The sequence below is a fragment of the Enhydra lutris genome, unplaced genomic scaffold (assembly GCF_002288905.1).
Source record: "Enhydra lutris kenyoni isolate GAN:26980312 unplaced genomic scaffold, ASM228890v2 scaffoldscaffold2, whole genome shotgun sequence".
Taxonomy (NCBI): Eukaryota; Metazoa; Chordata; class Mammalia; order Carnivora; family Mustelidae; genus Enhydra; species Enhydra lutris.
The window spans coordinates 31,971,270-31,998,328 of record NW_019154086.1 but is presented as its reverse complement, the minus strand read 5'-3'; the positions used below and the strand labels follow the sequence as shown (position 1 = coordinate 31,998,328).

Sequence of the window (27,059 nt, the reverse complement as noted above, 5' to 3'; positions counted from 1 at the left end):
ATCTTCTAATTAATTTGGCCAGCATTAACAATCTATTAATCTCCAAAACTCTGTAATAACTGACATTCATCCTTTGCTAATCACTCTTACCATACTGACAAAATATATATTCTTAAAACGATGGTTCTGCTTCAAATACTGTTGTAGAACAGACTATATATTCCATCACTCCATCTTCTTAATGTTCTGCAAATAGCTTCTTATTTTAAATAAGTACCAAAAGTGACCTCTGAATATTGTCAGCCAGATGATGCTGGGGTAGGTGCTGCACGATTAGGTACGTGAATAAGAATGCTCAAAGCTGTTGAGGGAAAGTCCAAGAAAATGACTCTCTCCTCTAGGAGCCAGACCACAAAAGCAGTTTCTCTGGGTTTGGACATTAATCAACAGAGGGCTGACATTGCTATTTTCTGCCACTCATCTCTGTATGGTTGGGGCTAGAGGCCCAAATCCTGGGGATAATAACAGATGGGCTCTTATGTGTTACTAAATTCTTTCTTTTGTTGGCTAGATTACAGCATGGCTTATGGCAGCCAAGAATACAGACTTAGCCCCAAAAGGCCACTTGGAAAACTGACCACCCAGCCTTTTCCTATAAATGGACCCTGAGGATTCTCTGGAGGTTCCAACCTGAATCACCAGCCAGGAATTCCCTCTCTCCAGCTAGAAAGGATAGTTTCCTGAAAGAGGGATACCCAGAGGGCAGCAATGGAGGAAGGGAACCCACCTGCCTGGCTGGCCACAACATCCGTCCCCACCCCGTCCTGCTTCTTTTTTGCCCACTGTCTAATTAAGGAATGTGTGAGAGAGAAGGTGACTCTGGCACTTCTCTGGCTCACTGCCTACACACCTCAGTAATCAAGTGTGAGCTCCCAAAGAGCTGTGTGATAAGCCATAGGAGGCTGGTGGGGGCTGCTTTAACATGAAGGGGAGTGCTGATGGGAAACAAAGGTTTGGGTCTTTCTCCTGCTCTAACTTCTTCCCCCATTAGGGCCCTGGCAAAGGTAGGGTCCATTCACATCACTGTGGATTTCCTAAACCCTTGCTTCTTCATTCTGGGATTCACACTCAGTACTCACAATGCCTATGGGACTCTGCTTTCACTCTCTCCTCTTCCTCATTCAGTCTTACTTATTCCTTCTTCTATCTAGCTCACCTTTCTGACTGCTATCGTCTACTGGGCCCTCTGGAATTCCCATCTGCTTCATAAACCACAGCCTGACAGCCTTTTTCCAGGGTGTTGAGGCCAAAAGATCTCAACAGCTAGAATTAGACTGGGTTTACAATGTAGCCCAGCCTTAAATCTATGGGTTTAGGAACGTTATCTACCCAGTGACAGCCACAGATCTTCTGTAAGTGGCAGTCTCAGGGAGGGCAGTATGACTATAATGAACAGTGGGAGAAACAGACACTGCCCATATGAAAATTGGAGGGGCTGGTAAAGAAGAAGAGATTGTGAAAAGCCACTTCACTGTCACTCCTTTGTACCACCACAGTTGTTAACCTCTCCAAACGTTGACTTTTCTGTTGACCAAAGGAAAAGTTGTTGTGGTGAATAAGTGAGATAATGTTGTAAAACACCTACACAGTGTCCAGAACTTGACATTAGTTCAACAACTATTAGTGCCCCTTGTTTACCATCCTCTGCTTCCTGTAACCAGCTGGGAACCCTACAGGAACACCTTGGAGAGGTTCCAGACCACCACAATAGAGTAAAGGCCCAATAAAGAGATTCAAATGAATTTTTTTGCTTTCCCAGCACATATAAAATTTATGTTTATACTCTACTGTCATCTATTAAGTGTGCAATAGCATTATGTCTAAAAAATGTATATACCTTAGTTAAAATACATTGTTTAAAAATGCTAACCATCATCTGAGCTTTCAGCGAATTGTAATCTTTTTGTTGGCAGAGGGTCTTGTCTTTATGTTGATGGCTGCTGACTGATCAGGGTGATGGCTGCTGAAGGCTGGGGTCCTGTGGCAATTTCTTAAAATAAGATAGCAATGAAATTCACCACATCGACTGACTCTTCCTTTCACAAATGATTTCTCTACAGCATGAAATATTATTTGATAGCATTTTACCCACAGTAGAACTGCTTTCAAAACTGGAGTCAATCCTCTCAAATCATGCTGCTGCTTTATCAACCAAGTGTATGTAAGATTCTAAATCCTTTGTTGTCATTACAACAGTCTCCACAGCTTCTTCACTGGGAGTGGATTCCAGCTCAAGAAACCACTTCCTTTGCTCCTCCAAAAGAAGCATGTCTTCATATCTTTAAAAGTTTTATCATGAAATTGTAGCAATTCAGTCTCATCTTCAGGTTCCTGTTTAAGTCTAGTTCTCATGCTATTTTTGCCATATCTGCAGTTACTTCCTCCAGGGAAGTCATGAATCCCTCAAAGTCATCCATGAAGGTTGGAATCAACTTCTTCCAAACTCCTGTTCACAATAATATTTTGTCCTCCTCTCATGAACCATGAATGTTCTTACTGATGTCTACAATGTTAACTCCTTTCCAGAAGGTTTTCGGTTTACTTTGCCCAGATCCATCAGAGGAATCACTATGTATGGCAGCTACAGTCTTATGAAGTGTATTTCTTAAGTAGCAGTACTTCAAAGTTCAAATCCACTCACTGATCCACTCATGTTAGCAGGCATGAAAACATTGATTTCATAGTACACATCCATTAGAGCTCTTGGGTGACCACGTGAATGGTCAATGAGCCGTCATATTTTGAAAGGAATCTCTCTTTCTCTTCCTTTTTCTGAGCTGTAAGTCTCAACAGTGGGCTTAAAATATTTAGTAAACCACGTTGTAAACAGATGTGCTGTCAACCAGGCTTTGTTGTTCCATTTCTAGAGCACAGGCAGAGTGGAGTTAGCATCATTCTTAAGGGCTCTAGAATTTTCAAAATGGTCAGTGAGCATTGGCTTTAACTTGAAGTCACCAACTGCAGCAACCCCTAACAAAAGAGAAGGGTGTCCTTTGAGGTCTTAAAGCCAAGCATTGATTTCTCCTCTCTAGCAATGAAATTCCTAGACAGCATCTTCTTCTAAGAGAAGGCTGTTTTATTAGCACAGAAAAATCTGTTGTTTAGTGCAGCCACCTTCATGAATTTTCTTAGCTCGATCATCTGCATAGCTTGTTACAGCTTCAACATCAAACTTCACTTCCACAGGGTCCTCACCTCTCTCCACTTTCGCAGAACTGAGCTGCATTAGGCTTTGGCTTAAGAAAACGTCATGGCTGGTTTCATCTTTTATCCAGACCACTCACACTTTCTCCACAGCAAAAATAAGGCTGTTTTGTTTTCTTATCACTCATGAGTTCAAAGGAGTAGCACTTTCGATTTTCTTCAAGAACTTTTCCTTTACATTTACAACTTAGCTAAGAGATTGATATTTGGCACAAGAGGCCCAGCTTTTGACCTATGTCAGCTTTTGGCATGCCTTCTTCATTAAGCTAATTCATGCCTAGTTTTTTATTTAAAGTGAGAGAGCTGCTACTCCTCCTTTCACCTGAACACTTAGAGGCTTTTCTAGGGTTCTTAGGTGGCCTAATTTCAATTGTGTTGTTCTCAAGGAATGGGGGAACCCTGGGATAGGGAGATAGATGGGGAATGGAGGGTGAATGGGGCAGTCAAAACACACAAATTTATCTATGAAGTTTGCATCCCTATGGGTGCAGTTTGGGGTACCCCAAAACAATTACAATAGTATCATTAAAGATCACTGATCACAGATCACCATAACAAATATAATAATAATAAAGATGTTTGAATCATTGCAAGAATTATGAAAAAGTGACACAGAGACTCAAAGTAAACAAGTGCTATTGGAAAAATTGTAACCACAGCCTTGCTTGATGCAGGGTGGCCACAAAACCTTAATTTGTAAACAATACAATAGCTGCAAAGTGCAGTGAATTGAACTTGGTTATTTCCCCAGACAAGGAGAGAGAAGGAGGTTGGGGATCAGAGTCCTAGACCTGTCACTTACTTCTTACTATCTGTGTGATGGGGGCAAGTTAACCTCCCAGAACATCCATTTGGACTGGTATAGAATAGAGAAAAAAATAACACATCATAGAGTTATTGGTAGGAGTAAATTAAATTGGTAGGATTAGGGGTGTCTGGGTGGCTCAGTTGTGAAGTGTCTGCCTTTGGCTCAGGTCATGATCCCAGCGTCCTGGGATTGAGCCCTGTATTGGGCTCCCTGCTTAGAGAGAGGCCTGCTTCTCCCTCTCCCACTTTCCTGCCTCTGTATTCCCTCTCTTGCTATCTCTCTCTGTCACAAATAAATAATAATATCTTAAAATTAAAATAAATCAATCAATCGGTAGGATTAGATGATTGGTAGGATTAGATACTAAAAAAAAGAAGTCCTTTATGAATGATTAGGTCCTCTGCAAATTTAGGCACTAATACTAACTCATCTGTGTTAAGAAATATTCATGAAGTGACTTCTGTGTGCCAGGTACTATGCAAGGCCTCAGGCACATAGTGGTGAACAAAGTCGTCTTCATGTCGCCAGCATTTGCATCACAGCCAAGGTGGCTCAGAGAGAGTCCAGTAGAGACAGATTCATTACAGTGTGAAATTTGGTATGGCAGAGATGTGGGGAAGGAAGGAGTCAGAAGATTCCTGGCAAGAACCGACATAGAAGTACTCGTCTAATGACCAGGAATAGTCAGTCCAGAAAGAGTGGTAGTGGTGATGAGGGAAGATCATTCCAGAAGAACACAGCATGTATATAAAAACTCAGTGCACTGAGAGGAGAGTGTCCAACCATGGGTGTTTAGGACCCTGTAATTGTTCAAGGTGCTGGGAGTTAAAGAGGCCGCCGCATCAGAACAGACAGTGGTCAGGGGCCTGATTATAAATGACTTTTTCTGTGTCTCAGCCACAGAGGAGCTATAACCAGGTTCTGATGAGACCTCTTTGAATGTCACCCATGGTGCCACCATTACTCTTGGATCCCATCATTTTAGGTTGGAAGACCCCAAGTCTTCTCCCTTCCCCTTCCTATAAGTGAGCCTCCTGCTGGTTTCATCTATGTTTATGTCCAGCCTTTAGTCCATGGGAAATAAATTGAATTAAGTGACTCTCCCTAGGTCCCCTTTGAATTTTTATTGACCCTGCCTTTCCAAAAACTATGTTTTGCTCTTGTTTGCAGGCTGCAAATAAAATGGCATGCCAGCTGGCTCCTTTATGAAACCAAGTTTGGTGTTTTGGTCACCCCTCCCCATTCCCCCATATCATCTGGTCCCCAGATTCTATCTGTGGTAGGCAGAATAATGACTCCCCAAAGATGTATATACACCCTAATCCCCAGAACCTGTGATGATGTTGCCTTGTGCAGCAAAAGGGACTTTGCAGGTATAATTAAGCTCAAGGTCTTGAGATGGAGAGATAATCATGGATCATCTGGGTGGCACCAACAAGGGCCCTTAGAAGAGGGAGGAAAGAGTCTCAGAGTCAGAGAAGGAGATGTGATGAGAAAAGCAGAGGTGAGAGGAAGGCAGGACAGGAGCTGAGAAGTGCAGGCAGCCTCCAGAAGCTGGGAAAAGGCAAAGAAACAGATTTCTCCCCTAGTGCCTCCAGAAGGAGTGCAACCCTGTTGACCCATTTGGGACTTTTGATCTCAAGAACTGGAGGATAATAAATTTGTGCTGTCTTAAATCAAGTTTGTGGTCATTTGTTTCAGCAGGGCTGGGAAACAAATACCCTACCCATTCTGCTCCCTTCAGGCCAAGCCTCCTCTTAGGTGATCCAGTGATCCCTCAACTCTATTCCTTGCCCAAACTCTACTACAGTTTTGCTCCAACTTTCTGTCCTTAATTCTTTCCCAAACTGATTCCTCCACTTACACTCTGGTATTCATTCTCCAACTGCCTCTAGCCCCTGATTCTAGCTAGTACTTTGTTCCACATCTGCAATCTCTTCATTGTGACTGGTTTTTATTTTAGCTCTCCTTATTTCTTTAAACTTCTGCACTCATGCAGTCAATTCCTAACCTTCCTCCACACACAGTCCATAATAGAGGACCACCACTCTTCACCCCACCCACATAGGCAGTGCCCTGCAGAGTCCCCGGTTGTCAAAGCTAAGTTCAGTTCCTCTCTCCGAGGTCCTTTACTTCTCCAGATCTTGATCCTGTTGAGTCACTTTTCACCCTTTGGAACCTCAACATCTTTCCCTGGTTCTCCATGGTCTCCAGGCTCTTTGGTCTCTTCTGGTCATTTATTCCTCCCTGAATTCATCAACTTTTTATTGCAATCCTACTGTGTGTGCAGGGAATGCATGTGAATATGCAGACACTGGTCCTATGTCCCTCAAAGAGTTTAGAGCACACTAGGAAAGACAGTCATGCAAAAATAATGACAATATATCGCTCTAAGGGCAAGAGCAAAAACGCGCACCAGGTAACATATATGCCCCAGTCCTCTGCCCAACCTCCCACCTAGCTACTCAAAGTGTGGTCTGAAGCAGTGGGAAAAGCATCACCTGAGAATCTGGAAAAAGGCAGAATCCAGAGCCCCTTCCCAAACCTAACCCTGTCTCCACCTCCTCAAGGCCTTTTGCCCCTCTGCTCCACCTGGACCAAAATCTCCCATTCTTCAAGGTCTAGCCCTGAGGCCCTTCCCACTGTGAATCTTCATGTTACCTATTTCTCCCTAAGGCAGAATTTATTGCCCCTCTTTCTGTTTGTACCATCTGTAGAACATTTATCACACTGTTTTATTCTGTTTCATTTCATGAATGTTTACTGAGTGCTTTTGGGTACTATGCCAAGGTCTGGGATACAGAAGAAAAGAAGAAATGATTCCTTACCACCAGGTATTGGCAGCCTATTGTGGTTAATTACACATATGACCATTTTTGCCTGCTTTTCTTTGAACAGTTTGAATGTTGACTTCAAATGTTCCAGTATTCACCTTAATGTTCACTCAGGAAATGAAACAGAGTTGCAACCATGATTAATAAAACCTTGGGCTGACCTTTAATCTTCACTTGAGCATATGTTTGGGTACCTTCTGTAATCCGTTTCTACTTTCCCCTTCCTAGCAGTCTTTAGTCTCTGAGTATCACTGGGGGTCAGCAGAAGCACCAGGGGTACAGTGTGTGTCCTAAACAGAGAATACCAGGACTCTTGTTTGGATGTTGGTGGGGCGGGGGGAGGCAGAAGAAGCATGGTGCCTCGAGAGCCCCTTGGACCTGTATGGAGCCCACAAGGAGAAAGCCTGCTGAAAACGGAACCCAAAATCAGAAATCAAATCTGAGAAATAGAAAATAGGAAAACTGTTCTGTTTGTATTATTTGAGCTCCTGGATCAACCACCTCATCAGAAGGCATTTTGCCCCATCTAATTAGCTAATAAATTCCTTTTATTATTTAAATCAACATGGGTTGGGTGTTCTGTGACTGCTAATCACAATCATCCTAATTATTTCAATCTTTTATTTGATTATAAAAAATCAGCAACTAACTTGCTACCTAGAAAACAAGGCTCTGCTGTCACTCCAGGCTGACTTCCCCATGCATAGGTCATTTCCTTGGCCTTTTCTGAGAAACCAGATTCCTGGACTGCATGGCCACACTCAATTTCAATTCAAGCTTTTCTGCCATAGTGACAGGTTTTACCTTTGTTCTGTTTTTAGTACTGTGCCTGTTATGGTTAATTTTATGTGTCCACTTCACTGGGTCATGGAGTGCCCACATGCCTGCTTGAACATTATTCTGAGTGTGTTTGTTGAGGGTGTTTCAGATGAGACTGGCATTTAAATTGGTAGAATGAGTAAAGCAGATTGCCCTTCCCAATGTGGGTGGGCCTCCTCGAAACTGCTGAGGGCCTGAGTATGAGTGGTTGAGCTGGGACATTGGTCCACTCCTGCCTTAGATCGTGACTTACACCACCAGCCATCCAGTTCTGAAGCTTTCAGACTCTGACCAAGGCTCACACCTTTGATTCTTCTGCTCCTCAGGCCTTTGGATTTAGACCGGAACTACACCACTTGTTCTCTTGGGCCCTCAGTGTACAAAGGTTGTACTGCAGGACTCCTCAGTCTCATAGTCACGTAAGCCAATCCCAGTTGCTCACGATATATGTATCCTGGTTCTGTTTCTCTGGGGAACCATAACACAGTACCCAACCTCTGCCGTCACCTCCTCACTTACATGGGTCTAGAAAAAGCGAATGAGTGCTTTCATTTAAAGATGGGTGTGTTTGGGCACACGGGAGCGGAAACCTGAAGCACATATCCTGTTCTCATACCCAGAAACATGCCTGGTTGTGTGGACCATCAAATACATGATGTGCTTTTGCTTTTTTACCTCTGGTTGCTTTCTCTTCACGGCTACATGCAAAAGCCGGAGAAGATGGTACTGTTCTGGTTGTTCCAGCTGAGACATCAAGGCCAGGAGTTCTGTCAGGTGTCTGTTGATTGGCTGAGGCTGCTTTTCATACACCGCGGGCAACACCCTCAACAGCATGGCATTGCCTATTGAGGGAACAATACCGAGAATGGTGAGTTATTAGCTCAAGGGCAGTGGAAACACATTTATTGTCAATGCAATAACCTTTGCACTTATTCATTAAATAGTGAGGAGTGAGGGCCAAGTCTTCTTCTAAAAATAACACCATATCTTATTCTGAAAAATCACTAAAGCATGATTTAAATGGATTCCATACAAGGGAATATTTTATTTATTTATTATCTAATGAAAACTTTTCCTGAGTAAGGCACCATGGGGAAAGAGGAAAATTTGACAGTAACCAGACCACACCCTTAAGAAGGAAACTGTTCTGACAAAGAATTCCTGACGAGAAAAAACATTTGGATGTTGTTTAAATGAAAACTAAGCAGTGCCATAAGCATGAAACCAAACCAAAAAAAGTGCAGAGGAATGTATCCACGTTCCTGAGAGATATGGGGGCATGATTAAGACAACTGACATATGGCAAAGGTGCCTTATTTTTATGAATAGTCAGAAAAGTAGCAATGCAAATTTAAATCCCCAATTTCTGTACTATTTCAAGGGAAGTTGAGATTCAGCTTGTTTGTCACACATGATTTGCCTCAAAGACATGTATGGACAACTGGATTTAAAATGGAAAAATCTCCAGAAAAGATACTGCATAAGCTATAGGGACTTATCTGCAAACAACATATGGGAAACATCTGCTTATCACGTTATGGTATGGATTTTTTTTTCAAAAGCCTCTCAAGTAACTTAAATGTCTCAGGAGAATTGGTTTCTAGGGATTTCTTGAAGAAAATTCTTTTTGTGTCTATTTACTTTAAATTTGGCTTTGTATATAGAAGAAGGACACAGAAGGAATCAAATAAGCACCAGTAATTACACGTATGTAGACCTTTCTCAAACAGAAGGAATGTGTCCACATATAAAGGACATTTAGATATGAGAATTGGACAAAAGGCTATTATTTTCAGAATACCAGTGACTAAAAATAGTAGAAGGGTGATTCTGGATCAACTTAAATGTATATGGGTGATGATTAATAATGAGAATTGCTTTTCCCACATGTGGTTCATAGAATTAATCTCCAGAAGGTTTCGGTCATATGCCCAAGGACTGCAAAGTACTAGAAATATTCAGGGTTTTCTTTTTTAAAACAAGTTGTGTCCATACACAACACATTGCTTTATCTGTTTTCCTTCTCTTTTAACCAAGAGCTTTTCCTTAAACAAGCAGAAATTTTAAATGTAATGCCCACTCTGTACAGGGTACAATAGATCTTAGAGCTTAATTATGTAGACACACTGACCAATCCCTAAAAAATTTCATGATAAGTAGCAATCTTTTTGGAATCGAAGACAGGAAACTGGTATAAGGCTTTTGGTGAGATACTCATTAGACACCCTGAGAGTCTTGAAGGGAAAATCTCCAGATTAGTCATTTTCAGCTGACTTGAATTTTGATCAAATGATGCAAAAGTAATTGCATAAAATTTTTTTCTAAGTTAGAAACTGATGAAGACACTTTGATGTAGAAATTCTAAAATTCAGAAGCAAAAAGAGAAATCCTGTAAATTCCATTTATAAACTAACAATTTTTTAAAATTATAGAATATTTTAAGACATTAGGCAAATGAGGTAATAATATAAAGAATAGGGTTGTGCCCACCAGCTAGCTTTGTCAAAAAACCTCATGCCAAAATGGCTTCCTATCCCACTCATTTCCTTTTCTCCCCAAGGGCAACCACCATCCTAAAGATAGTATTTATCATCTTCACGGATATTTTTACTTCTTAGTTGCATGAGTCTATACCAACAAACATTTTATGGTGTTGTTTTGCATGCTTTAAAATTTTATATCAATAATATTCATACTGTACAAATCTTTTTGGAACATTTTTTTTTTTTTTACATTCAACACCGTGTTGAAGTTTTAGCTCCAAAAAGCTCTCCTTCACTTACTCTCACAGCTGTATGGTATTCTATTGTATAAACAGACAATAATTTATTCATATACTCTATGGTTGAAAGACACTACTATGATGATGATGATGCTTTTTACCAATAGCACTGCAATTTTTATACCTATTTCTTTGTTCATAAATGGAAGATCTTCCCTAGGGTGCGGCCTCCGAGCTTAATCGCTTAGAAATCACCTGGGTATATTGATTCAGCTGGTTCAGAGTTTGGGCTTGAGAATCTGAATTTCTAACAAGCTCTCACGTGATGCTGATGGTCCCTGGGTCACGTAATTAAGCAGAAAGCAGTGACTATGTCCCTGGGAGTTAAGTTTCTAGATCCTCGAAAATTTCTCTGCAGTGTGGTTGTATTAGTTTTCTAAGCTGCCATAAGAAATTACCAAAAACTTAGTGGCCCAAATTCTTATCTTATATTTCTATACTTCAGAAGTCTGCTGTGAATCTCACTGGGCTAAAATCCAGGCATTGGAAGGCATGAGTTCCTTCTTGGAGGCTAAAAAAGGGAATTGGTTTCCTTGACTTTTCTAGTTTCTAGAGACTATCAGCATTCCTTGGAGTTCCCTTCCTTCATCTTCAAAATCAGCAACAGAGCAAGCACCTCTCTGACTCTGCTATCATCATACCTCTTCCTCTGATTCTCCCTTCTGCCTCTCTTTTCCGCTTTTAAGAACCCTTGTGATTACACTGGGCCCATGTGTATCATCTAGGGTTATCTCCATATTTAATGTAGCAACCTTAATTTCAATTTCAACCTTTTCTTTTTTTTTTTTAAGATTTTATTTATTTATTTGACAGACAGAGATCACAAGTAGGCAGAGAGGCAGGCAGAAAGAGAGAGAGGAGGAAGCAGGCTCCCCATGGAGGAGAGAGCCCGATGTGGGGCTCGATCCCAGGACCCTGCGATCATGACCTGAGCCGAAGGCAGAGGCTTTAACCCACTGAGCCACCCAGGCTCCCCTCAACCTTAATTTTCAATGCAGTGAAATAACATGTCCACAGGTTGTGGGGATGAAGATGTGAACATTTGTGGGGGGGCATTATTCTGCCTACCATCATGACTATAATAACCTACACACCCACCGGCAACATGAATGTTTCTGTTGTTCCTTATCTTTGCCAACATTTGGTCTTGACAGACATCGGTTTTTGCCAGCCTGATGGAGTGTGAGATGGCATCTCATTTTTTTGTTGTTTTCATCTTCATTTCCTTAACTGCTTGTGCAGCTAAGCATCCTTTTAATATGTTTACAGGTCATTTCCCCTCTCACCATTTGACCATTCATATCTTTTGCCTATTTTCAGCTGGGATGTTTGTGTTTTTTTCTTGATTTGTAGAAGCTATTTATTTATTCTAGACACTAGTTGGTTTTTTTCTATTGCAATGTCAATGTACTTGATTTTTTAAAATTTCTTTATAGTTTATAATTTTTTTGTTATTAAGGTATCGTTCTCTAGCCTAGGTTCATAAAAATTTTCTCTTAAAAGCATTATGGTTTTGTTTTTCATATTTGTCTTTAATCTATCTGGAATTTATTTTTGTACATGAGGAATGGATTTTTTGTGTGTATATAAATAATTGTCCTAGCATTTATCAAGTTGTCAGTTGTTTCTCTTCCAATTTTTTGATACCTTCTTCACATGTAAGGTTTCTCATATGTCTGGGTCTGTTTCTGGGTATTTATCATACCTTTACCAATTACACATTTTGTTAATTGTAGTAACTTTATAATGAATCATTATATCTCATGGGGCAAACTATCTTCTACTTCAAATTTTTCTTGGTTCCTCTACACAAATTTTACCATTACTTTGTCAACTTCCTTGAAAAACTACTTTATTTTTTTCTCCCATACTCAATGTACAGACTAATTTGGGATAATTGACATCTTTATGAAATTGAGTGTTCCATTCAAAAACATATGTCCTTCCATCTATGCAGGGTTTTAAAGAATGTTTTTCAATAAAGTTTTGTGATATTAGCTGCATCTTATGTTCTTTTAATTAAAAATTATTCCTAGGTATCTCATTTTTGTTTTGCTATTGTAAATGGAAACTTTTAAAAAATGTATCATCAGTTGTCTGCTGGTATTAAGAAAGTAGATGATTTTTGTGTTGATCTTTCAGCCAACAAAACTTCCTCAATTCTCTTATTAATAATCTGTCTTCAGTGTCTCTTAGATTTTCTATATATAGGCAATCAACTCATAATGATTGATGAAAGCTTTGTTTCTTTTTTTCTGTTCTTACGTCTTAATGCTTTTTTTTTTTTTTTTTGATCCTACTTTCCTGGCTAGAACCTCCAGTACTTCAGTGAATAGAGCTAGTGTCCAAGGTATCCTTTTGTTTTTACTCTTTTTAAGAAGTGTGTTTCTAAGGACCCATCATTATATATGTATATGGCTCTATCAATTTTGTTATTTCTGTTTTATTTTTGTTTCTGTACATAAATGATGAATTTTATTAAATGATTTTCTGCATCTATTGACATGATTATATAATTTCTTCTAAATTGTTCACGTAATTAATTGATAACTCTAATTTTAACCAATCTTGCAGTCTTGGAGTAACACTCAACTTGGTTGATTGGTTATAATGTATTTTTATGCATATATTGCCAAGTTCTTTTAGCTAATATTTTATTTAGAGCTTTTGCATCTATGTTCTTGAATGAAGCTGAACTTTTGTTATACTGTCCTTGTCTCTTTTTAGTATCATAGGTACTACACATATAGAAAGTATTTAGCACATTCCTGCACACTTCATTCTTAGAAGCAGTTTGTATAAGAAGAGGATTATATGTTCCTTGAATGTTTGGTAGAACTTGCTTATTAAACCTTCTGGACAATGTTCTATACATTTCATTACTTCAAACTTCATGTACCGTAAGTTTCTGTATGTTTTAGCAGGTGTTTTTTTGGGGGGGAATTTGAGTAGCCATTTATGACAGCAGTGAACTTAGTTATGAGAGAGGTATATTAAAATCTCCCCCATCAGGGACGCCTGGGTGGCTCAGTTGGTTAAGCAGCTGCCTTCGGCTCAGGTCATGATCCCAGCGTCCTGGGATCGAGTCCCGCATCGGGCTCCTTGCTCGGCAGGGAGTCTGCTTCTCCCTCTGCCTCTGCCTGCCACTCTGTCTGCCTGTGCTTGCTCTCTCTCTCTCTCTGACAAATAAATAAACAAAATCTTTAAAAAAAAAAAAAAAGTTAAAAAAAAATAAAATAAAATCTCCCCCATCATTCTGGATTTGTCAGTTTCTCCTTATAATTTTGTCAGTCTTTAGCATATATTTTTTGAAACTATGTTACTAAATAATTCTAGTAAAGTGTTTACCATACTTTATCCTCTTCTCTCTTATAGTTATTTCCAGTTGATATAACTGTAACTATCCTAGCTTTTTTGAATTGCATTTGCTTGGCATATTCTTTTCCTGCTTTTTTCAAGTTTTTTGCTTTGGGCATCGCTAGATTCTTACGTTTTATGGGTGGCTTTTGTAAGTGACCTATAGTTGGGGACTTTTAAGATATTCCTACTTGACATCTTATGTCTCTTAACTGGAAAGTTTGTTTTATTAATAGTTATGATGATTATTGGTATATTTGAATTTATTTTTACATTTTTTTAAAAGATTTTACTTATTTACTTGACAGAGAGAGATCACAAGTAGGCAGAGAGGCAGGCAGAGAGAGAGGGGGAAGCAGCCTCCCTGCTGAGCAGAGAACCTGATGTGGGACTCCATCCCAGGACCTGAGCCGAAGGCAGAGGCTTAACCCACAGAGCCACCCAGATCCCCCATCTTGTGTTTTTTATTCATCTTGCTTTGTCTATGTTTTTCCCCCTTCTTTACCGCTTTTTTTGAAAAAGGTTTGTTTAATTCTAATTATTCTAATAGAATAAGTCTAATTCTAATAATTCTAATTATTGTCTAATTACCTATTATCTAATTATCTAATTCTAATCTAAAAACTAATTCTAATAATTCTAATAGAATAATTCTAAATATTCTAATCTAAAATTAATTCTAATTCTAAGAATGTTCAAAAGGAACATTCTATTTCCTTTTGGTTTTCATGGCTGTCTTCAAAAAGATAAACATTCCAGAATTAACAAAGCAAAATTAATTTCTCTATCATCTTCCTGAGCAATGAAAGGACTTGAGGTTACTGAAATTAAAGAGTACATTTTGGATGATTTTCTCAGATCCTTCTTCCAGTTCTTTAATATTCTCTTCAGCTTTGCCTATTTGCCATTTAATCCATTCCTTGAGGTTTTAAATTTTTTAATTAATTTTTTATTTGTAGAAGTTACATATGGTTCTTTAAAAAAAAAAAAAAATCTGCCTAGGGAGACCTGGTTGGCTCAGTTGGTTAAACTGCCTTCAGCTCAGAGTCCTGGGATCGAGCCCCATGTCTGGATCCTTGCTTTGTGGGGAATCTGTTTCTCCCCTTCTTTCTGCCCTTTCCCTCTCCCCCTGCTCATGCTTATTCTCTCTAATAAATAAAATCTTTAAAAAAGTAAAAAAATTTAAAAATCTGCCTCATCTTTTTCTTTTGACAATGTCTTTTTTCTTTATTTGTGTTTCCAACTCCTTGTGTTGGAATTTTACAATTTTAAACACACTCATTTTCTAATTCCTACCTGATATTTTAAGTAAATGAAGTTCTCAGGAGAGGGATACCTAATCCTTTTTCTGTATCTGCTGATTCTCATTTGTGGTGGGTTGTTTCCTCATATGTTTAAATATTTTTATTGTGAATTTGTTTTTACTGTGGTAGATAATATACATTTGAATCTTGAACATGTGTGAGGGCAGACCCATGCCACAAACTACTAGGGACCCTGCAGAGTTCAGTCAAAGACATGCTGACTTCCCACTTATTTGTGTTAGGATAGAGGGTGGGGCTATATCCACTGAAATCCAATACGTAACTCTCTGAGGGTCTGGCTTTAGGTGAGATTCTCAATTCCAACTCCCACTCTGGCCTAAGCTTTGTTCCCACATGGTCATTAACACTTAGTTGTTACACAATTGATAACCCTCATTTCCCTCTATGTCCCTCCAAGGAGTCCTGGCATCAGCTCTCAGGCTTAGAAGTTTGGTTTTGGTTCCCCCCTCTATAATTGGGCCCTGGATACTTCCCTTACTTTATTGGTAGTTCATTTGGACATTTAAGGTTATCATTATAATGTATGCATTTCTAGGTGTTTTTTGCAGGAGAGTTTTCAGCTTATTATTTTGAAGGACGCAGAAATCCCTAAATTTATTTTAAAAACGTGATCTTTGACTCTAAGCCTAGTGAAATAATACAATTTCTACATAACACCAGTTTACAAAAAGAAATATTCCTAAAATCAGCTTCTTCCCCAGCTCTTTCTTACTTTGGATTTACCAGTTTTGCTTTGTTGTCTCTCATTTTATATATATGTTTATAAAAGAAGAGTTGCAACTCCAGAAGGATTAAAGATGGAATAACTAGGAATGGACGTGGCTTCTAGAGCAATCAGAAATCTTACTCTAAGTTGGTTTATCTTGGAATCAGGGGAGTAACTTTCACAACTTAGACCTATAAACTGTGTACAAAAGAAAAGTGGGGAAAGTTTTCTATACATAAAGGGCTGTAAAACTGTAAAGGCACCACACAAAATGCTGAAATGATGATCTTGCTTTCATGCCTCTGTGCCTGCTGACTTATTTCTCCCCCTACCTCCCCTCCCTTCCCTTTCATCCCTCAGTGCTACCAATTCAAGTTACAACAGCTAATCCTCGGGGAGTACAGTCTTAGCCCAGTTTCCCCACCTCTTTCCCCTCTGACCCTCCTCCAGTTAATCTGAGGGCAGTGTAAACCTTTGCGGTCTATGATTGTGCAACATCCACGTTTCCCTCGCCCTCCCACCAGGCCCCCTCCCCTCCAAATTCAGGGGAACTCCCGTTACCGCGGTGCCACCGGCATTACTCATTCATCTCCATTCAGGCTTCCCCCAGCATTTATTAAGGGCTCTGGGCTCCTGCCTTTCACTCTCACTCTCCTCTGCTCCAGCAACACCGCTCACTTGAGAGCTTCTCGCCCCGTCCCCTCGGGCCAGCTGTGGGAAGTGGCCGAAGAAAGAACTTTGTGTCTCTCTCCAGCAATGCATCTCCCTGTGATTCTGTTCTGCGCTCTCTGGTTTGCGGCGTTGGCGGAGACCTCGGATGATTATGAACTCATGTATGTGAATTTGGACAACGAAATAGACAATGGACTCCATCCCACTGAGGACCGTAAGTTCTCTTTAACTGTTTCTCTGCTAACCCTAACTACATACCCACCTCTTTGGCTCTAACTAGTATACATATACTTTGTAGCCAAGCAAATGTGCTAAAAATTATAGCTTGTTTTGCAAAAGAAAGAAGCACTATAGGAAAGGGGGAGGTTTCAAAAAGTTATTTCTGTCACAGATACATAACGGCTTGAACCGCATGAAATCGCCGATATTTGCCTGTTTTGAGCCGCATGAACGGCAATTTCACAGAGTTCCACTTAATATATACCTGCGTAAATGGTCCCTGTCGCTGTCGAGATACTCACATGCTGTTTTTCCGAGGTGTCCTTAAAGGGAAGGGGGTTATGGGGCTGGGCAGGAACTTGGGACCACTGAGGGAGGTCACCTTTGTACAAAGCGCACCCGAGAAAGGCCTGGGCGGCTCGGTAACGTGTGTGTCCCTCTCTCTAGCCACGCCGTGTGACTGCCGTCGGGAGCACACCGAGTGGGACAAGCTCTTCATCATGCTGGAGGACTCGCAGATGAGAGAGGGCATGCTGTTGCAGGCCACCGACGACGTCCTCCGGGGCGAGCTGCAGAGGCTGCGGGCGGAGCTGGGCCGCCTAGCCGGCAGCCTAGGGAGACCGTGCGCGCCGCCGGCCCCCGCGGAGGCCCGGCTGTCCCGGGCGCTGGACGAGCTGCTGCAGGCGAGCCGCGAGGCGGGCCGCAGGCTGGCTAGCTTGGAGAGCGCGGGGACGCCGCGCCCGGAGGAGGCGGGGCGCGCCCTGGGCGCCGTGCTCGAGGAGCTGCGGCTGACGCGAGCCGACCTCCGCGCTGTGCAGGGCTGGGCAGCCGCGCGCTGGCTGCCAGCAGGTAAGGACGCCGGGCGGAGTGGCTTCCGCTGCCCCCCCCCCCCCCGCCTCCGCCCCTCCCCACAGCCCCCATACACCCTGCGTCTTTGTCCTCGGAACGCGCGTGGCGGGAAGCCTGGTGGCGGTCCTCTAGGGGCAGCTTCAATGGGGACACACATACACCTCTGTTTCTCCATGCACGCTCACAGGCCTCACAAACACCGTACAAGGCGCGAAAACTGGCTTTAAAAAGTATTCTCCAGCCCCCGGGAATCGAGAAGAGAGCTATGGACATAGACATCACAGTCTTGAAATAGACGTTAGGGACCCCTGACTGACACCCGATCCAACCGGGCGGTGCAGGAGCTCTATTGGCCGGTTTTAACCGTGACCTCTCTAGCTGTCCGGCTTCCCTCTGTTTGGGATTTCCACTTCTTCTAATTTTAGCCTGTCTCTCTCTTTAGGGGAGCTCTGGTTCCCCGAGCTATTTCAGGGCCCAGCCTAATTCTTTTATCTACACGTTCTGATCCCTGGGCCGGCCCCTCCTCCCCGCTCGTTCTGGCAAGAGACTTGAGACTGAACCCCATCTCCTGAAGGATTAGTGGAATTCCTGAGGGGTCTCCCAGGCCCCGGGGTCTGTGGAATTAGCCCGCTAGAGGGGAGGTCTGAGTATGTGAGGTTTGGACTGGGCGGGATCCACAGTGAGATGGTCTGCTGGAGGAGCAAATGGGTAACCCTCCTCCCCAGGGCTTTAAGGGGTCAGGACCAAACAGGAGAGAGGCGGTTCAAACCGGATACAACTTGTTGAACTCCCCTGGAATATGAATGAATCTCCAAACACACATGGGCCTGAAATAATACTTTTGAAATAATACATTTGAATAATACATTTGAAAGATTGTTAAACGAAATGAGACGATTTGGAGCCAAATAACCCTCCTTTAGAAGTCAAAATTTCTAAGAGGTAGTAGTGCAAAAAAATCTTTTGTGGGTTATATTAGAAAATCAGTGACTTGGTTAGAAAATATAACTTACACTGTTCCTGAGACTCTCATGAACAGAAAACAATTACAAACAGTGCCATCCCTCTTTATATTTACAATAAAGCAACTCATCTGTTGGGGTAGGAAGAAGAATTGTAAGCATGTGTGACAGCATGTTTCATTCAAAATTACAGAAACCATAGCAGAGTAACAGTCTTTCCTAAATATTTGCGGACTGTTTATCAGTACTGAGCATATTTTCTTGAATATTCAGTACGGGTTCAGAGACCGAAAAAGCATAAAATCAAATATACAATAGATCTTCAGTGTAAGTGACAGAGACAAATTATAATTCTGTGGCTATTTTAATGGTGAAATTGTCTTGTCTTTGGCAAACTATGAGAAATGTTTGTACATACAGTGTATCCTCCAAACTGAAGAATTAATGCTAACTTTCACTCTCACCTCTGTATACTAGTTAGAGCAGAGAGGGATGTATTTCTGAGTTCTGACATGTTAATTTCTTATTATATCTAATAGTATTTTTACCCACATGGTTTGATTTCTCCTTTTTGGTTTCCTGCCAGCTTGGTTCCTAAGGGATTCCTAATTATTCTGTTGTCGGCCTCCTAAGAACCTGGTTTTAATTTTGTTTGGTCTTTGATAATGTAATCAGAAAAACCTATTAGTTAAAAGCCATTTCATGCGAGAGTTTCTGACATTTTGAAGAGATATCAAGAGGCTCAATCACTGGTCCCCACCAAAAAAGCCACAAAAAAACTGTGAGCACGAAATTCCACTCCATGAACTCGCGTAACTGTAGCCAGTGGAGCATTAGGGAAAGCTGGGTCTCTCAGAGGCAATCAAGGAATGCTTTGGAATGCAATCTTGTCTGCCTGGGTTTATTTAAACAGGAAATCAGTTAATTGAACTGCAGTAGGCCCCCTCCTGAACACTACTTTACTGGGACATTACAGAGTATATCTCAAATGGTCATGCATATGGTGATCTTTTGTTCCACAATCTTTGTTTAATTTAATTAACACAGCTAGGGGAAAAACAATATATTTACCAATTTCATTTGAAACAAGAAAGCCTCATTAAGAATGAATCTTAAAAGTCTTCAAAAATTCAAATTATTCAATGAAAAAGAAAATACCATGATGTGACAGGACCAATTTGTGCTTTAGTATTGTAGTAACTTTTATACGATTTTCTGAATCTCAGTATTTCTTCGACTGTTTGTAGGTACACATCTGTTTAATTTTTTAGGACAGAGCCTCACCCTCAATCACTTGCAGGCATTTAACTTAGTTTAACACCGTTTGCATGGATGTTTGGGGTCTTCAAGTTCTGTATGTTCACCAGTTAGTCTTTGAGGATCTGGAACTTGCTTATCAGAACTATTTTATGATAAATCTTTAGTTTGTTATGAAGTGAATGCCTAGCCTTCATTTAGATTTTTTTTTTTTAATTCTTTTTCTGGTCTCTTATTCTCATGAAGTTATCACAAAGCAGAGCTCATCTACGAAAGGTTTTAGCACATTTCCCAGAGACACCTAGAAGGTCTTCACTTGTGCATCTCTAGCTCCCTGACCAAGCATGTGACCTGAACTTTACTATTCTCCCATCACGGTGTCTGAGCATCTTTTAAGTGCTCTTCAACAGAAATATGTTCTCCACCAGGCCCCTTGGAAGAGTTCACTCTTCCTTAAAGGTTTTTTCTATTGCTGCCTAAATAGTATTTATAAGCATGTGGACAAAATAAGAGTTTTTAAGAATAGTAAAACAAACTGAATTCCATCTCTCCTAACCAAATCAAGGGGTTCTTTTCCCATTAAGAAGCAATGCAGTGTGTTAGTTTAAGGGTGTGGCTTCTGCAACCACAGTGCCCAAGTTCAAATCCCCAGTTTTACCACTTACCAACTAGTAAGCAGAACCAAGTTACTTAGTGCTCTATGCCTTAGTTCTCTCATCTGTAGAAAGGGAATATTAAGACTATCTCTTAGGGGGCGCCTGGGTGGCTCAGTGGGTTAAAGCCTCTGCCTTCGGCTCAGGTCATGATCCCAGGGTCCTGGGATCGAGCCCCGCATCGGGCTCTCTGCTCAGCAGAGAGCCTGCTTCCTCCTCTCTCTCTGCCTGCCTCTCTGCCTATTGTGATCTCTGTCAAAATAAATTAAAAAAAAAAAAAAAAAGTATCTCTTAGGATAAGTAGGATTAAAACATTCAGAGTGATGAGAACAGTATCTGGTACATGGTGAGTGCCCAGTAAGAGTGAGTCATAATTGTTATACATTGTTGCCTTTCAAAGGTAGGTTTCTACAAACTTTGCAAGTTACAAGTATCTGGAACATACAGAGGATTAAAATTTCTGCAATTGACAGTCCTCGAGTTTCATTTAAAAATGTATGTTGCCAGTGGGTAAATGGGTGAGCTAGGTCCATTGAATTTCATAGGTTTGTTTGTTTTATTCCGGAAGTTTGGTGAAGTCAAGAACAGGGAAACAGGTCTGGCTCTAAGTTCTTGGAAATTACAGCATCATTGTTTGAAGTTAACGCGTAATGACCCAATATTTTTATAAAAAAAAAAAAGGTAGGGGCGCCTGGGTGGCTCAGTGGGTTAAAGCCTCTGCCTTCTGCTTGGGTCATGATCCCAGGGTCCTGGAATCGAGCCCCACATTGGGCTCTCTGCTCAGCAGGGAGCCTGCTTCCTCCTCTCTTTCTCTCTCTGCTTACTTGTGATCTCTGTCAAATAAATAAATAAAATATTTTAGATTTTATTATTATAAATAAAGTCTAGCAGAAAATAAGCTAGGGGAAATGGTTTCCACTATTTTCTGAATTTGGACAGTCTGGCTACCCTGCATGCCTTCTCCACTTAGATGCTTCATTGAGTAGGAAATTGACTTCCTTTATTCCTGTTTTCTTTGCTCTACCAAGATCACACTTGAAGCTCCTCAAGTCATAATGGGATACAGCATATCATTTTCAGTTGTGGTCGTTAAAGTGCCTGTGCTAAAATACCTAAATGCTGGAATCATTTCTGAATGAATTTATATTTTCTCTCATATTCTTCTTACTTTCCTGCTCCTCTAGGTTGTGAAACAGCAATTTTATTCCCAATGCGTTCCAAGAAGATTTTTGGAAGCGTGCATCCAGTGACACCAATGAAGCTTGAGTCCTTTAGTGCCTGCATTTGGGTCAAAGCCACAGATGTATTAAACAAAACCATCCTGTTTTCCTATGGCACAAAGAGAAACCCATATGAGATCCAGCTGTACCTCAGCTATCAGTCCATAGTGTTTGTGGTGGGTGGAGAGGAGAACACACTGATTGCTAATACTGTGATTTCCCTGGGAAAGTGGACCCATCTGTGTAGCACCTGGAATTCTGAGAAAGGGAGCACATCCTTGTGGGTAAACGGTGAGCTGATGGCTACCACAGTCAAGATGGCCACAGGTCACATTGTTCCTGAGGGAGGAATCCTGCAAATTGGCCAAGAAAAGAACGGCTGCTGTGTGGGTGGTGGCTTTGATGAAACACTGGCCTTTTCTGGAAGACTCACAGGCTTCAATATCTGGAACCGTGTTCTCAGCAATGAAGAGATAAGAGAGACCAGCGGAGCAGAGTCTTGTCACATCAGGGGAAATGTTGTTGGGTGGGGAGTCACAGAGATTCAGCCACATGGAGGTGCTCAGTATGTCTCGTAAGTGTTGTGAAACTCTACTTGAAGCCAAAGAAAGAAACTCACATTTTAAACATATGCCAGTTGGGACGGTCTAAAAACCTCAGTGCATATTAAGAACACTTTAGATTAATGAAGGGGAGAGTTGAGATCAATCTTTATTTATCTTGGCAAAATACTGAATAAACAGTTGAAGAGAAGACATTGGAGAATGCTTTTGGGGATACTGTTACTAGATTTTATGCCATGGTGCTCAATTTGAGATTAATGCTGTGTCTTTGTTGGATAAACTCTCAAATAATTAAAAGGACTGTATTGTTGAAAAGAAGGACAATTGTTTTACTTTTCTCTGGTTAATTTTGTTTTGGCCAGAGATAACTTTTACATCGGGAGAACAATAAAATAACATTTGCTGTCCATTGTTCATTGTTCTTGGTATGTACCTTATTAAAAAAATGATAAAAACATATTTATACTACAATGTGACTTAACAAATGCAAATGTAGTTTATGTGTTATAATCAAATGTCTCTTTTTTGAGAAGATAGTTATATAAGTTATATTGTAAAATGGTTTTGTATTAATTTTATTAAGACTATTTTTGTAAAACTTTACTGTAAATAAAATATTTTATAAAACTACTCCGTGTCATCTAATTATAAATTTAAAAGTTGCTTTGGAGCAAAACTACACTCTTAAAGTAGGAACTAGTTTTCAGACACTAATCTATTGTGTAAATAGTAATAATATTGTTAGAAACAAACTGTAGAGTTGATTTAAGCTTTGGCTTCCTATAAATCATGAGCAAGAAATCTGATCTTGGCTAAGTCAATTCATCTCTCTGGGTTTTAGTTTTATCAAATGAGAAATCAAGGAATTGAGGAGATATTGATCTGTAGGTCCCAATTTGATGTTTCTATAACCATATGCAACATTCTGTCATATGTAACACAGAAACAAAATATCAGAGTTCCCCAAATATACATGACCAGGATTGTTCCTGGGAAGATCTAAGAATTTGGAAAAACGATTCCTGCCCTCAAAAAATACCCATTCTCTTACTCATGCCTGAAGGAGAGACCAGTCAAGGTCCTTCAGCCTAGAGATGGGGAAGTACCTCTCAACCACACTACAGTTCTCTCCTGTTAAGGCTAGGCAGCGGTAATAGAAGACCGCTGCTTCTGAATGTCAGCAGCAAATGTGGTAGAGCCATGCTGATGGTGAGTCTGCCTAACAATAGGGCCAGATCATCTCTGGTTTGTGAGGTTTGGAGAACAAGGCCAGGAGCAGTTATCAAACCACATTTTATAACTAGCTAGTTGAGTATCCTTAGACAAGTTACTTAACTCCCCTGAGTCTTCTCAGTAAAAGAAGCAACTTAGTCTCTCAGTGCCTTTAGCAATAAAATGTCATGAATTTAGAAATCTTTGAGGATGTTCATGACATCAGTAGAGTTCGATCCCATTTGTGAGGTCCACAAAATCAGGATGATTGATCTCTAAAAAGACTGTTCACAGTTATGAGGTCATAGGCCAGTCACAGGCCCATGGAGATTACATGATTCAAGGTTGTCCTTGAAGGGCCATAGGTAAGTCCTTGTTTAGCCTTTATCTCTATGACCTGAATGCTTAAGTGGAAGGTGAAACACTGGACCCAATGTAAGCTGAGAGTTAGGCATGATTTCAATTTCTCCATCTCAGCACAAATTAGATTTGTTCAAAAGATCCAATATGATGCAGGCCAAAATACATGCAAACTCATAAGCTGACAGAGTTAAACGTAAGGGCCTTTTTAATTTTTCTATGGGAATTACTCATTTAGGGTAAAGAAGAAGCCAGTCGAAGAAAAGTAATTCTTGGGTTACTAAAGTAGAAATTTCATCTGCTACAGCAGTAAATCCAGATAAGTGTTTCAAGGGACTTCTGATTGTTTCCTCATACCTATTTTCCCTCTTTTCCAAAGGAAGAGAATTCTGGTTTCAGTGGTTGTTATGCCCACTCAGAGCAAAGTCTAGATTTTCCAGCATCAGTTGCAGCTGTGTGTGGCCAGATGACTAATTGCTGGCTGATGTTGAAATACTGAACATGATTCCCTTTCCCTTCCACTTGACTGGAATATGGTTGTGATGGCAGGAGTTTCAGCAACCACCTGAGATCACGAAATTCGGTGCAGCAATACAGAAGAAGCTTGGCTCTCCTGTGTTGTGAAGATGTTGCCAGTCCTGGGCTGCCTGTTCCTGCACTTCTCTAACATGAAGAAAACCATACTTCTGTCATTTTAAATCCACTGCTGTTTGACCACCTCATCTGATCCAAGAGGACAATTTTTTTTTAAAAATCGAAAAGACCACGCACACTTTATTTCCTCAAAACATTCGTAGACTATACTCAGAAAGTGTATTTCCCAAATTCTCCAGAAGTTGGTTCTCTGGCTTTTTTTTTTTTTTTTTCTAATACGATTTATTGAGTTTCAGAATACATAGTGTGAGCAAAAGGAAGAAGTAAGAAATGTGTAAAACTGAAGAGAAATTTTCTTAAAAAAAAAAAATCGGTATTCTGGTTCAGTCACATTGGCTAAGAGTTTTATTCACCAGAATGGTTATTAAGGGCATCACTATATCTTGGCATTATAAAATAATTGTGTAAGATGACTCAAGTTATTAGGAGGAAAAGATGCATTATATATATAAAATACAAAATATTAGGTATGTGTGTGCTAAAGTGACCAGCTGTTCTGGCTTGCCTGCTATTGTCCCAGCTTTAGCACTGAGGGTCCTGTGTCCCAGAAAACCCTTCAGTTCTTGGCAAATTGTGACAGTCTGTCACTTTGTCACTCTAGTATGTACATCTGTATGTCAACAGAGCAATATTTTTGCAGAGGTATATATAAATATATGAACAAAATAGAGTTAATATATTTTCCTTGTCTATTACAATGTAAATTGGCTTTTAGTGAAATGTTCATTCCTTTAAAATATGTTCAGAACATTTTACTCCTAAGTATATATTATAGAATTTAAAGTTTGGTATTTACAATTATTTAGTTAACTTCACTTGAACAATCATATTTTCAAACAGAAGAAATCATCATTGATTTTTACTTTTTTTATTAAATTTTATATTAGGAAGCTCTTGAGAAATTTACTAAGGCCAAATGTTTCCAGAACTCTCTTCTAGCCACTTAATAGCACTCAAAAAGTTAAAAATCTTGGTCAAAGTAATTATAAACATTCACATCTATATTCATAGATTTAATGAACTGGAAAACTGAGATTACTGATACTTGCATTCAGTTATAAATCCAGACTGTGGAAGAAAGTGTGCTGGTCTTAGGCTCAGAAACTCACCATTCGATTCCTAGAACACAAATACCTACCAAATAGAAGAAGCTGGGCCTGCCAACTAGTCTTTATGGGTCTCACATTAGCCAAGAAATTAGGGATAACAGGACTTGCCTTCCCTTGCTGAAGGATTTTGTGAAAATGACAAAAACTGATAATACATCTAAGTGTACTTTCTGAACCATAAAATAATATTTGAAATAAAAATTGTCTTTAAAAACGAAGTTTTTCCAAATTGTGCCCAGTGCATTAAAGAAAAAAGGAGCAAGCATGCAAAAATAACGAATAAGCGAATATAAAGATTCTCTTATATTGTGGGTAAGTCATTCTCAGCCGGTCTGCCCCGGGATGCTCCTCTCTGTGCAGGCCTTCTTTTACTTCACAGCAACATCTGCTGGTGGAGTCAAGAAGGTACAAACTCCAGAGTACAACTATCCCAGACTTCGTTAACAATTCAGAAGAGGTCCTCTTCTGTTTCAAGATGTGTCTTTCTTGATCCACATTTGGGTTGGCTTTTGAGAGCATTATTTTTAATATTTCCCTATGTGTATTATTATTCAGTTTGAATATTAATAAGATTGCTTCGTAGTCTGTTTCCTAGAAATTGGATTAATAAATTCTTTCTCAACAACCTGCAATACGGTGAACTTAAAACTTTGTTCCTTAAGAACAATCGTATCATGAATTTTTAATGGCTATGTATGTTCCCAGGGAGTATAAAACTCCACAGATGAATTTGGTTCTGCCTTTAATATTGTAATATGGACCTGGTACATGGTGGAGGCTCAATTTGGGATGGCAATGACAATGATGTTGATTATGATAATGATGATGATAAGAAGCATCATAACCATTGGTGAACTAGGTGCCCAGCATTGTGCAAAGCATAACTGCTTTATCCACTTAACCCTCACCTCACCCTATGTGGTACGTATTATTACTACCATAATAAAGGAGAGGTTAATTTTCTATCTCTATTTTCTGAGACAGCTCACCCATCAGTGGTTTGAATTTTGTCTCACATAGAGAAAGAAATGAGGCGAATTTATCATAATTAACTAGATGGTCTCTTCTAGACTTTTGCCAGTAAGCAGAGGGAATTTGGACTCTTGCTGAGACAATATTACATTTTGTTTCCAAAGACTTTCTACTTAAGTTTCCAATCATTTGAGGTCATCTTGTGATCTGTGCCAGAGGACCATATAAAAGGCATACTGACGGAGAGGCATATTTCCTTATTATGACCACTTATTCAGAAACGCAGGGGAAGAGACTTTTAGTTTTGATAGGAGTGATGTGCGTTGCATCACAGAGTTCCAAATCAAAATTTGAAAAGGGTTTCCCTGTAAGTCCTCAAATAATCCCTTACAGTTAGAGATACCCTCACTTTCAGTCTCTCCAATAAAACTGCCAGCTTTCTGGGTAAAACACACGCTAAATTATGTTGCATTAAGCACTGGTCCTGCTTTTATATGCCGACACTGGGCAGGTTTTACAATG

The 27,059-nt window shown here is 40.2% G+C and overlaps 2 protein-coding genes across 3 annotated transcripts in view; one reads left to right on the top strand and one right to left on the bottom strand.

Moving 5' to 3' along the window:
- LOC111150388 (ventricular zone expressed PH domain containing 1) overlaps window positions 1–27,059 on the bottom strand; it is a 233,042-nt gene that overhangs the window by 165,403 nt on the left and 40,580 nt on the right. For both annotated transcript variants that reach the window (XM_022507816.1, XM_022507820.1), the window contains exon 4: window positions 8,341–8,507. In XM_022507816.1, coding sequence (XP_022363524.1) covers window positions 8,341–8,507 — 167 coding nt within the window. The remainder of the gene's footprint in view (window positions 1–8,340; window positions 8,508–27,059) is intronic.
- LOC111150406 (pentraxin 3) lies at window positions 16,592–22,860 on the top strand. Its single transcript, XM_022507825.1, has 3 exons — window positions 16,592–16,721; window positions 17,174–17,575; window positions 21,632–22,860. The coding sequence occupies exons 1-3, from the start codon at window positions 16,592–16,594 to the stop codon at window positions 22,243–22,245; spliced, it is 1,146 nt and encodes a 381-aa protein (XP_022363533.1). The 3' UTR covers window positions 22,246–22,860.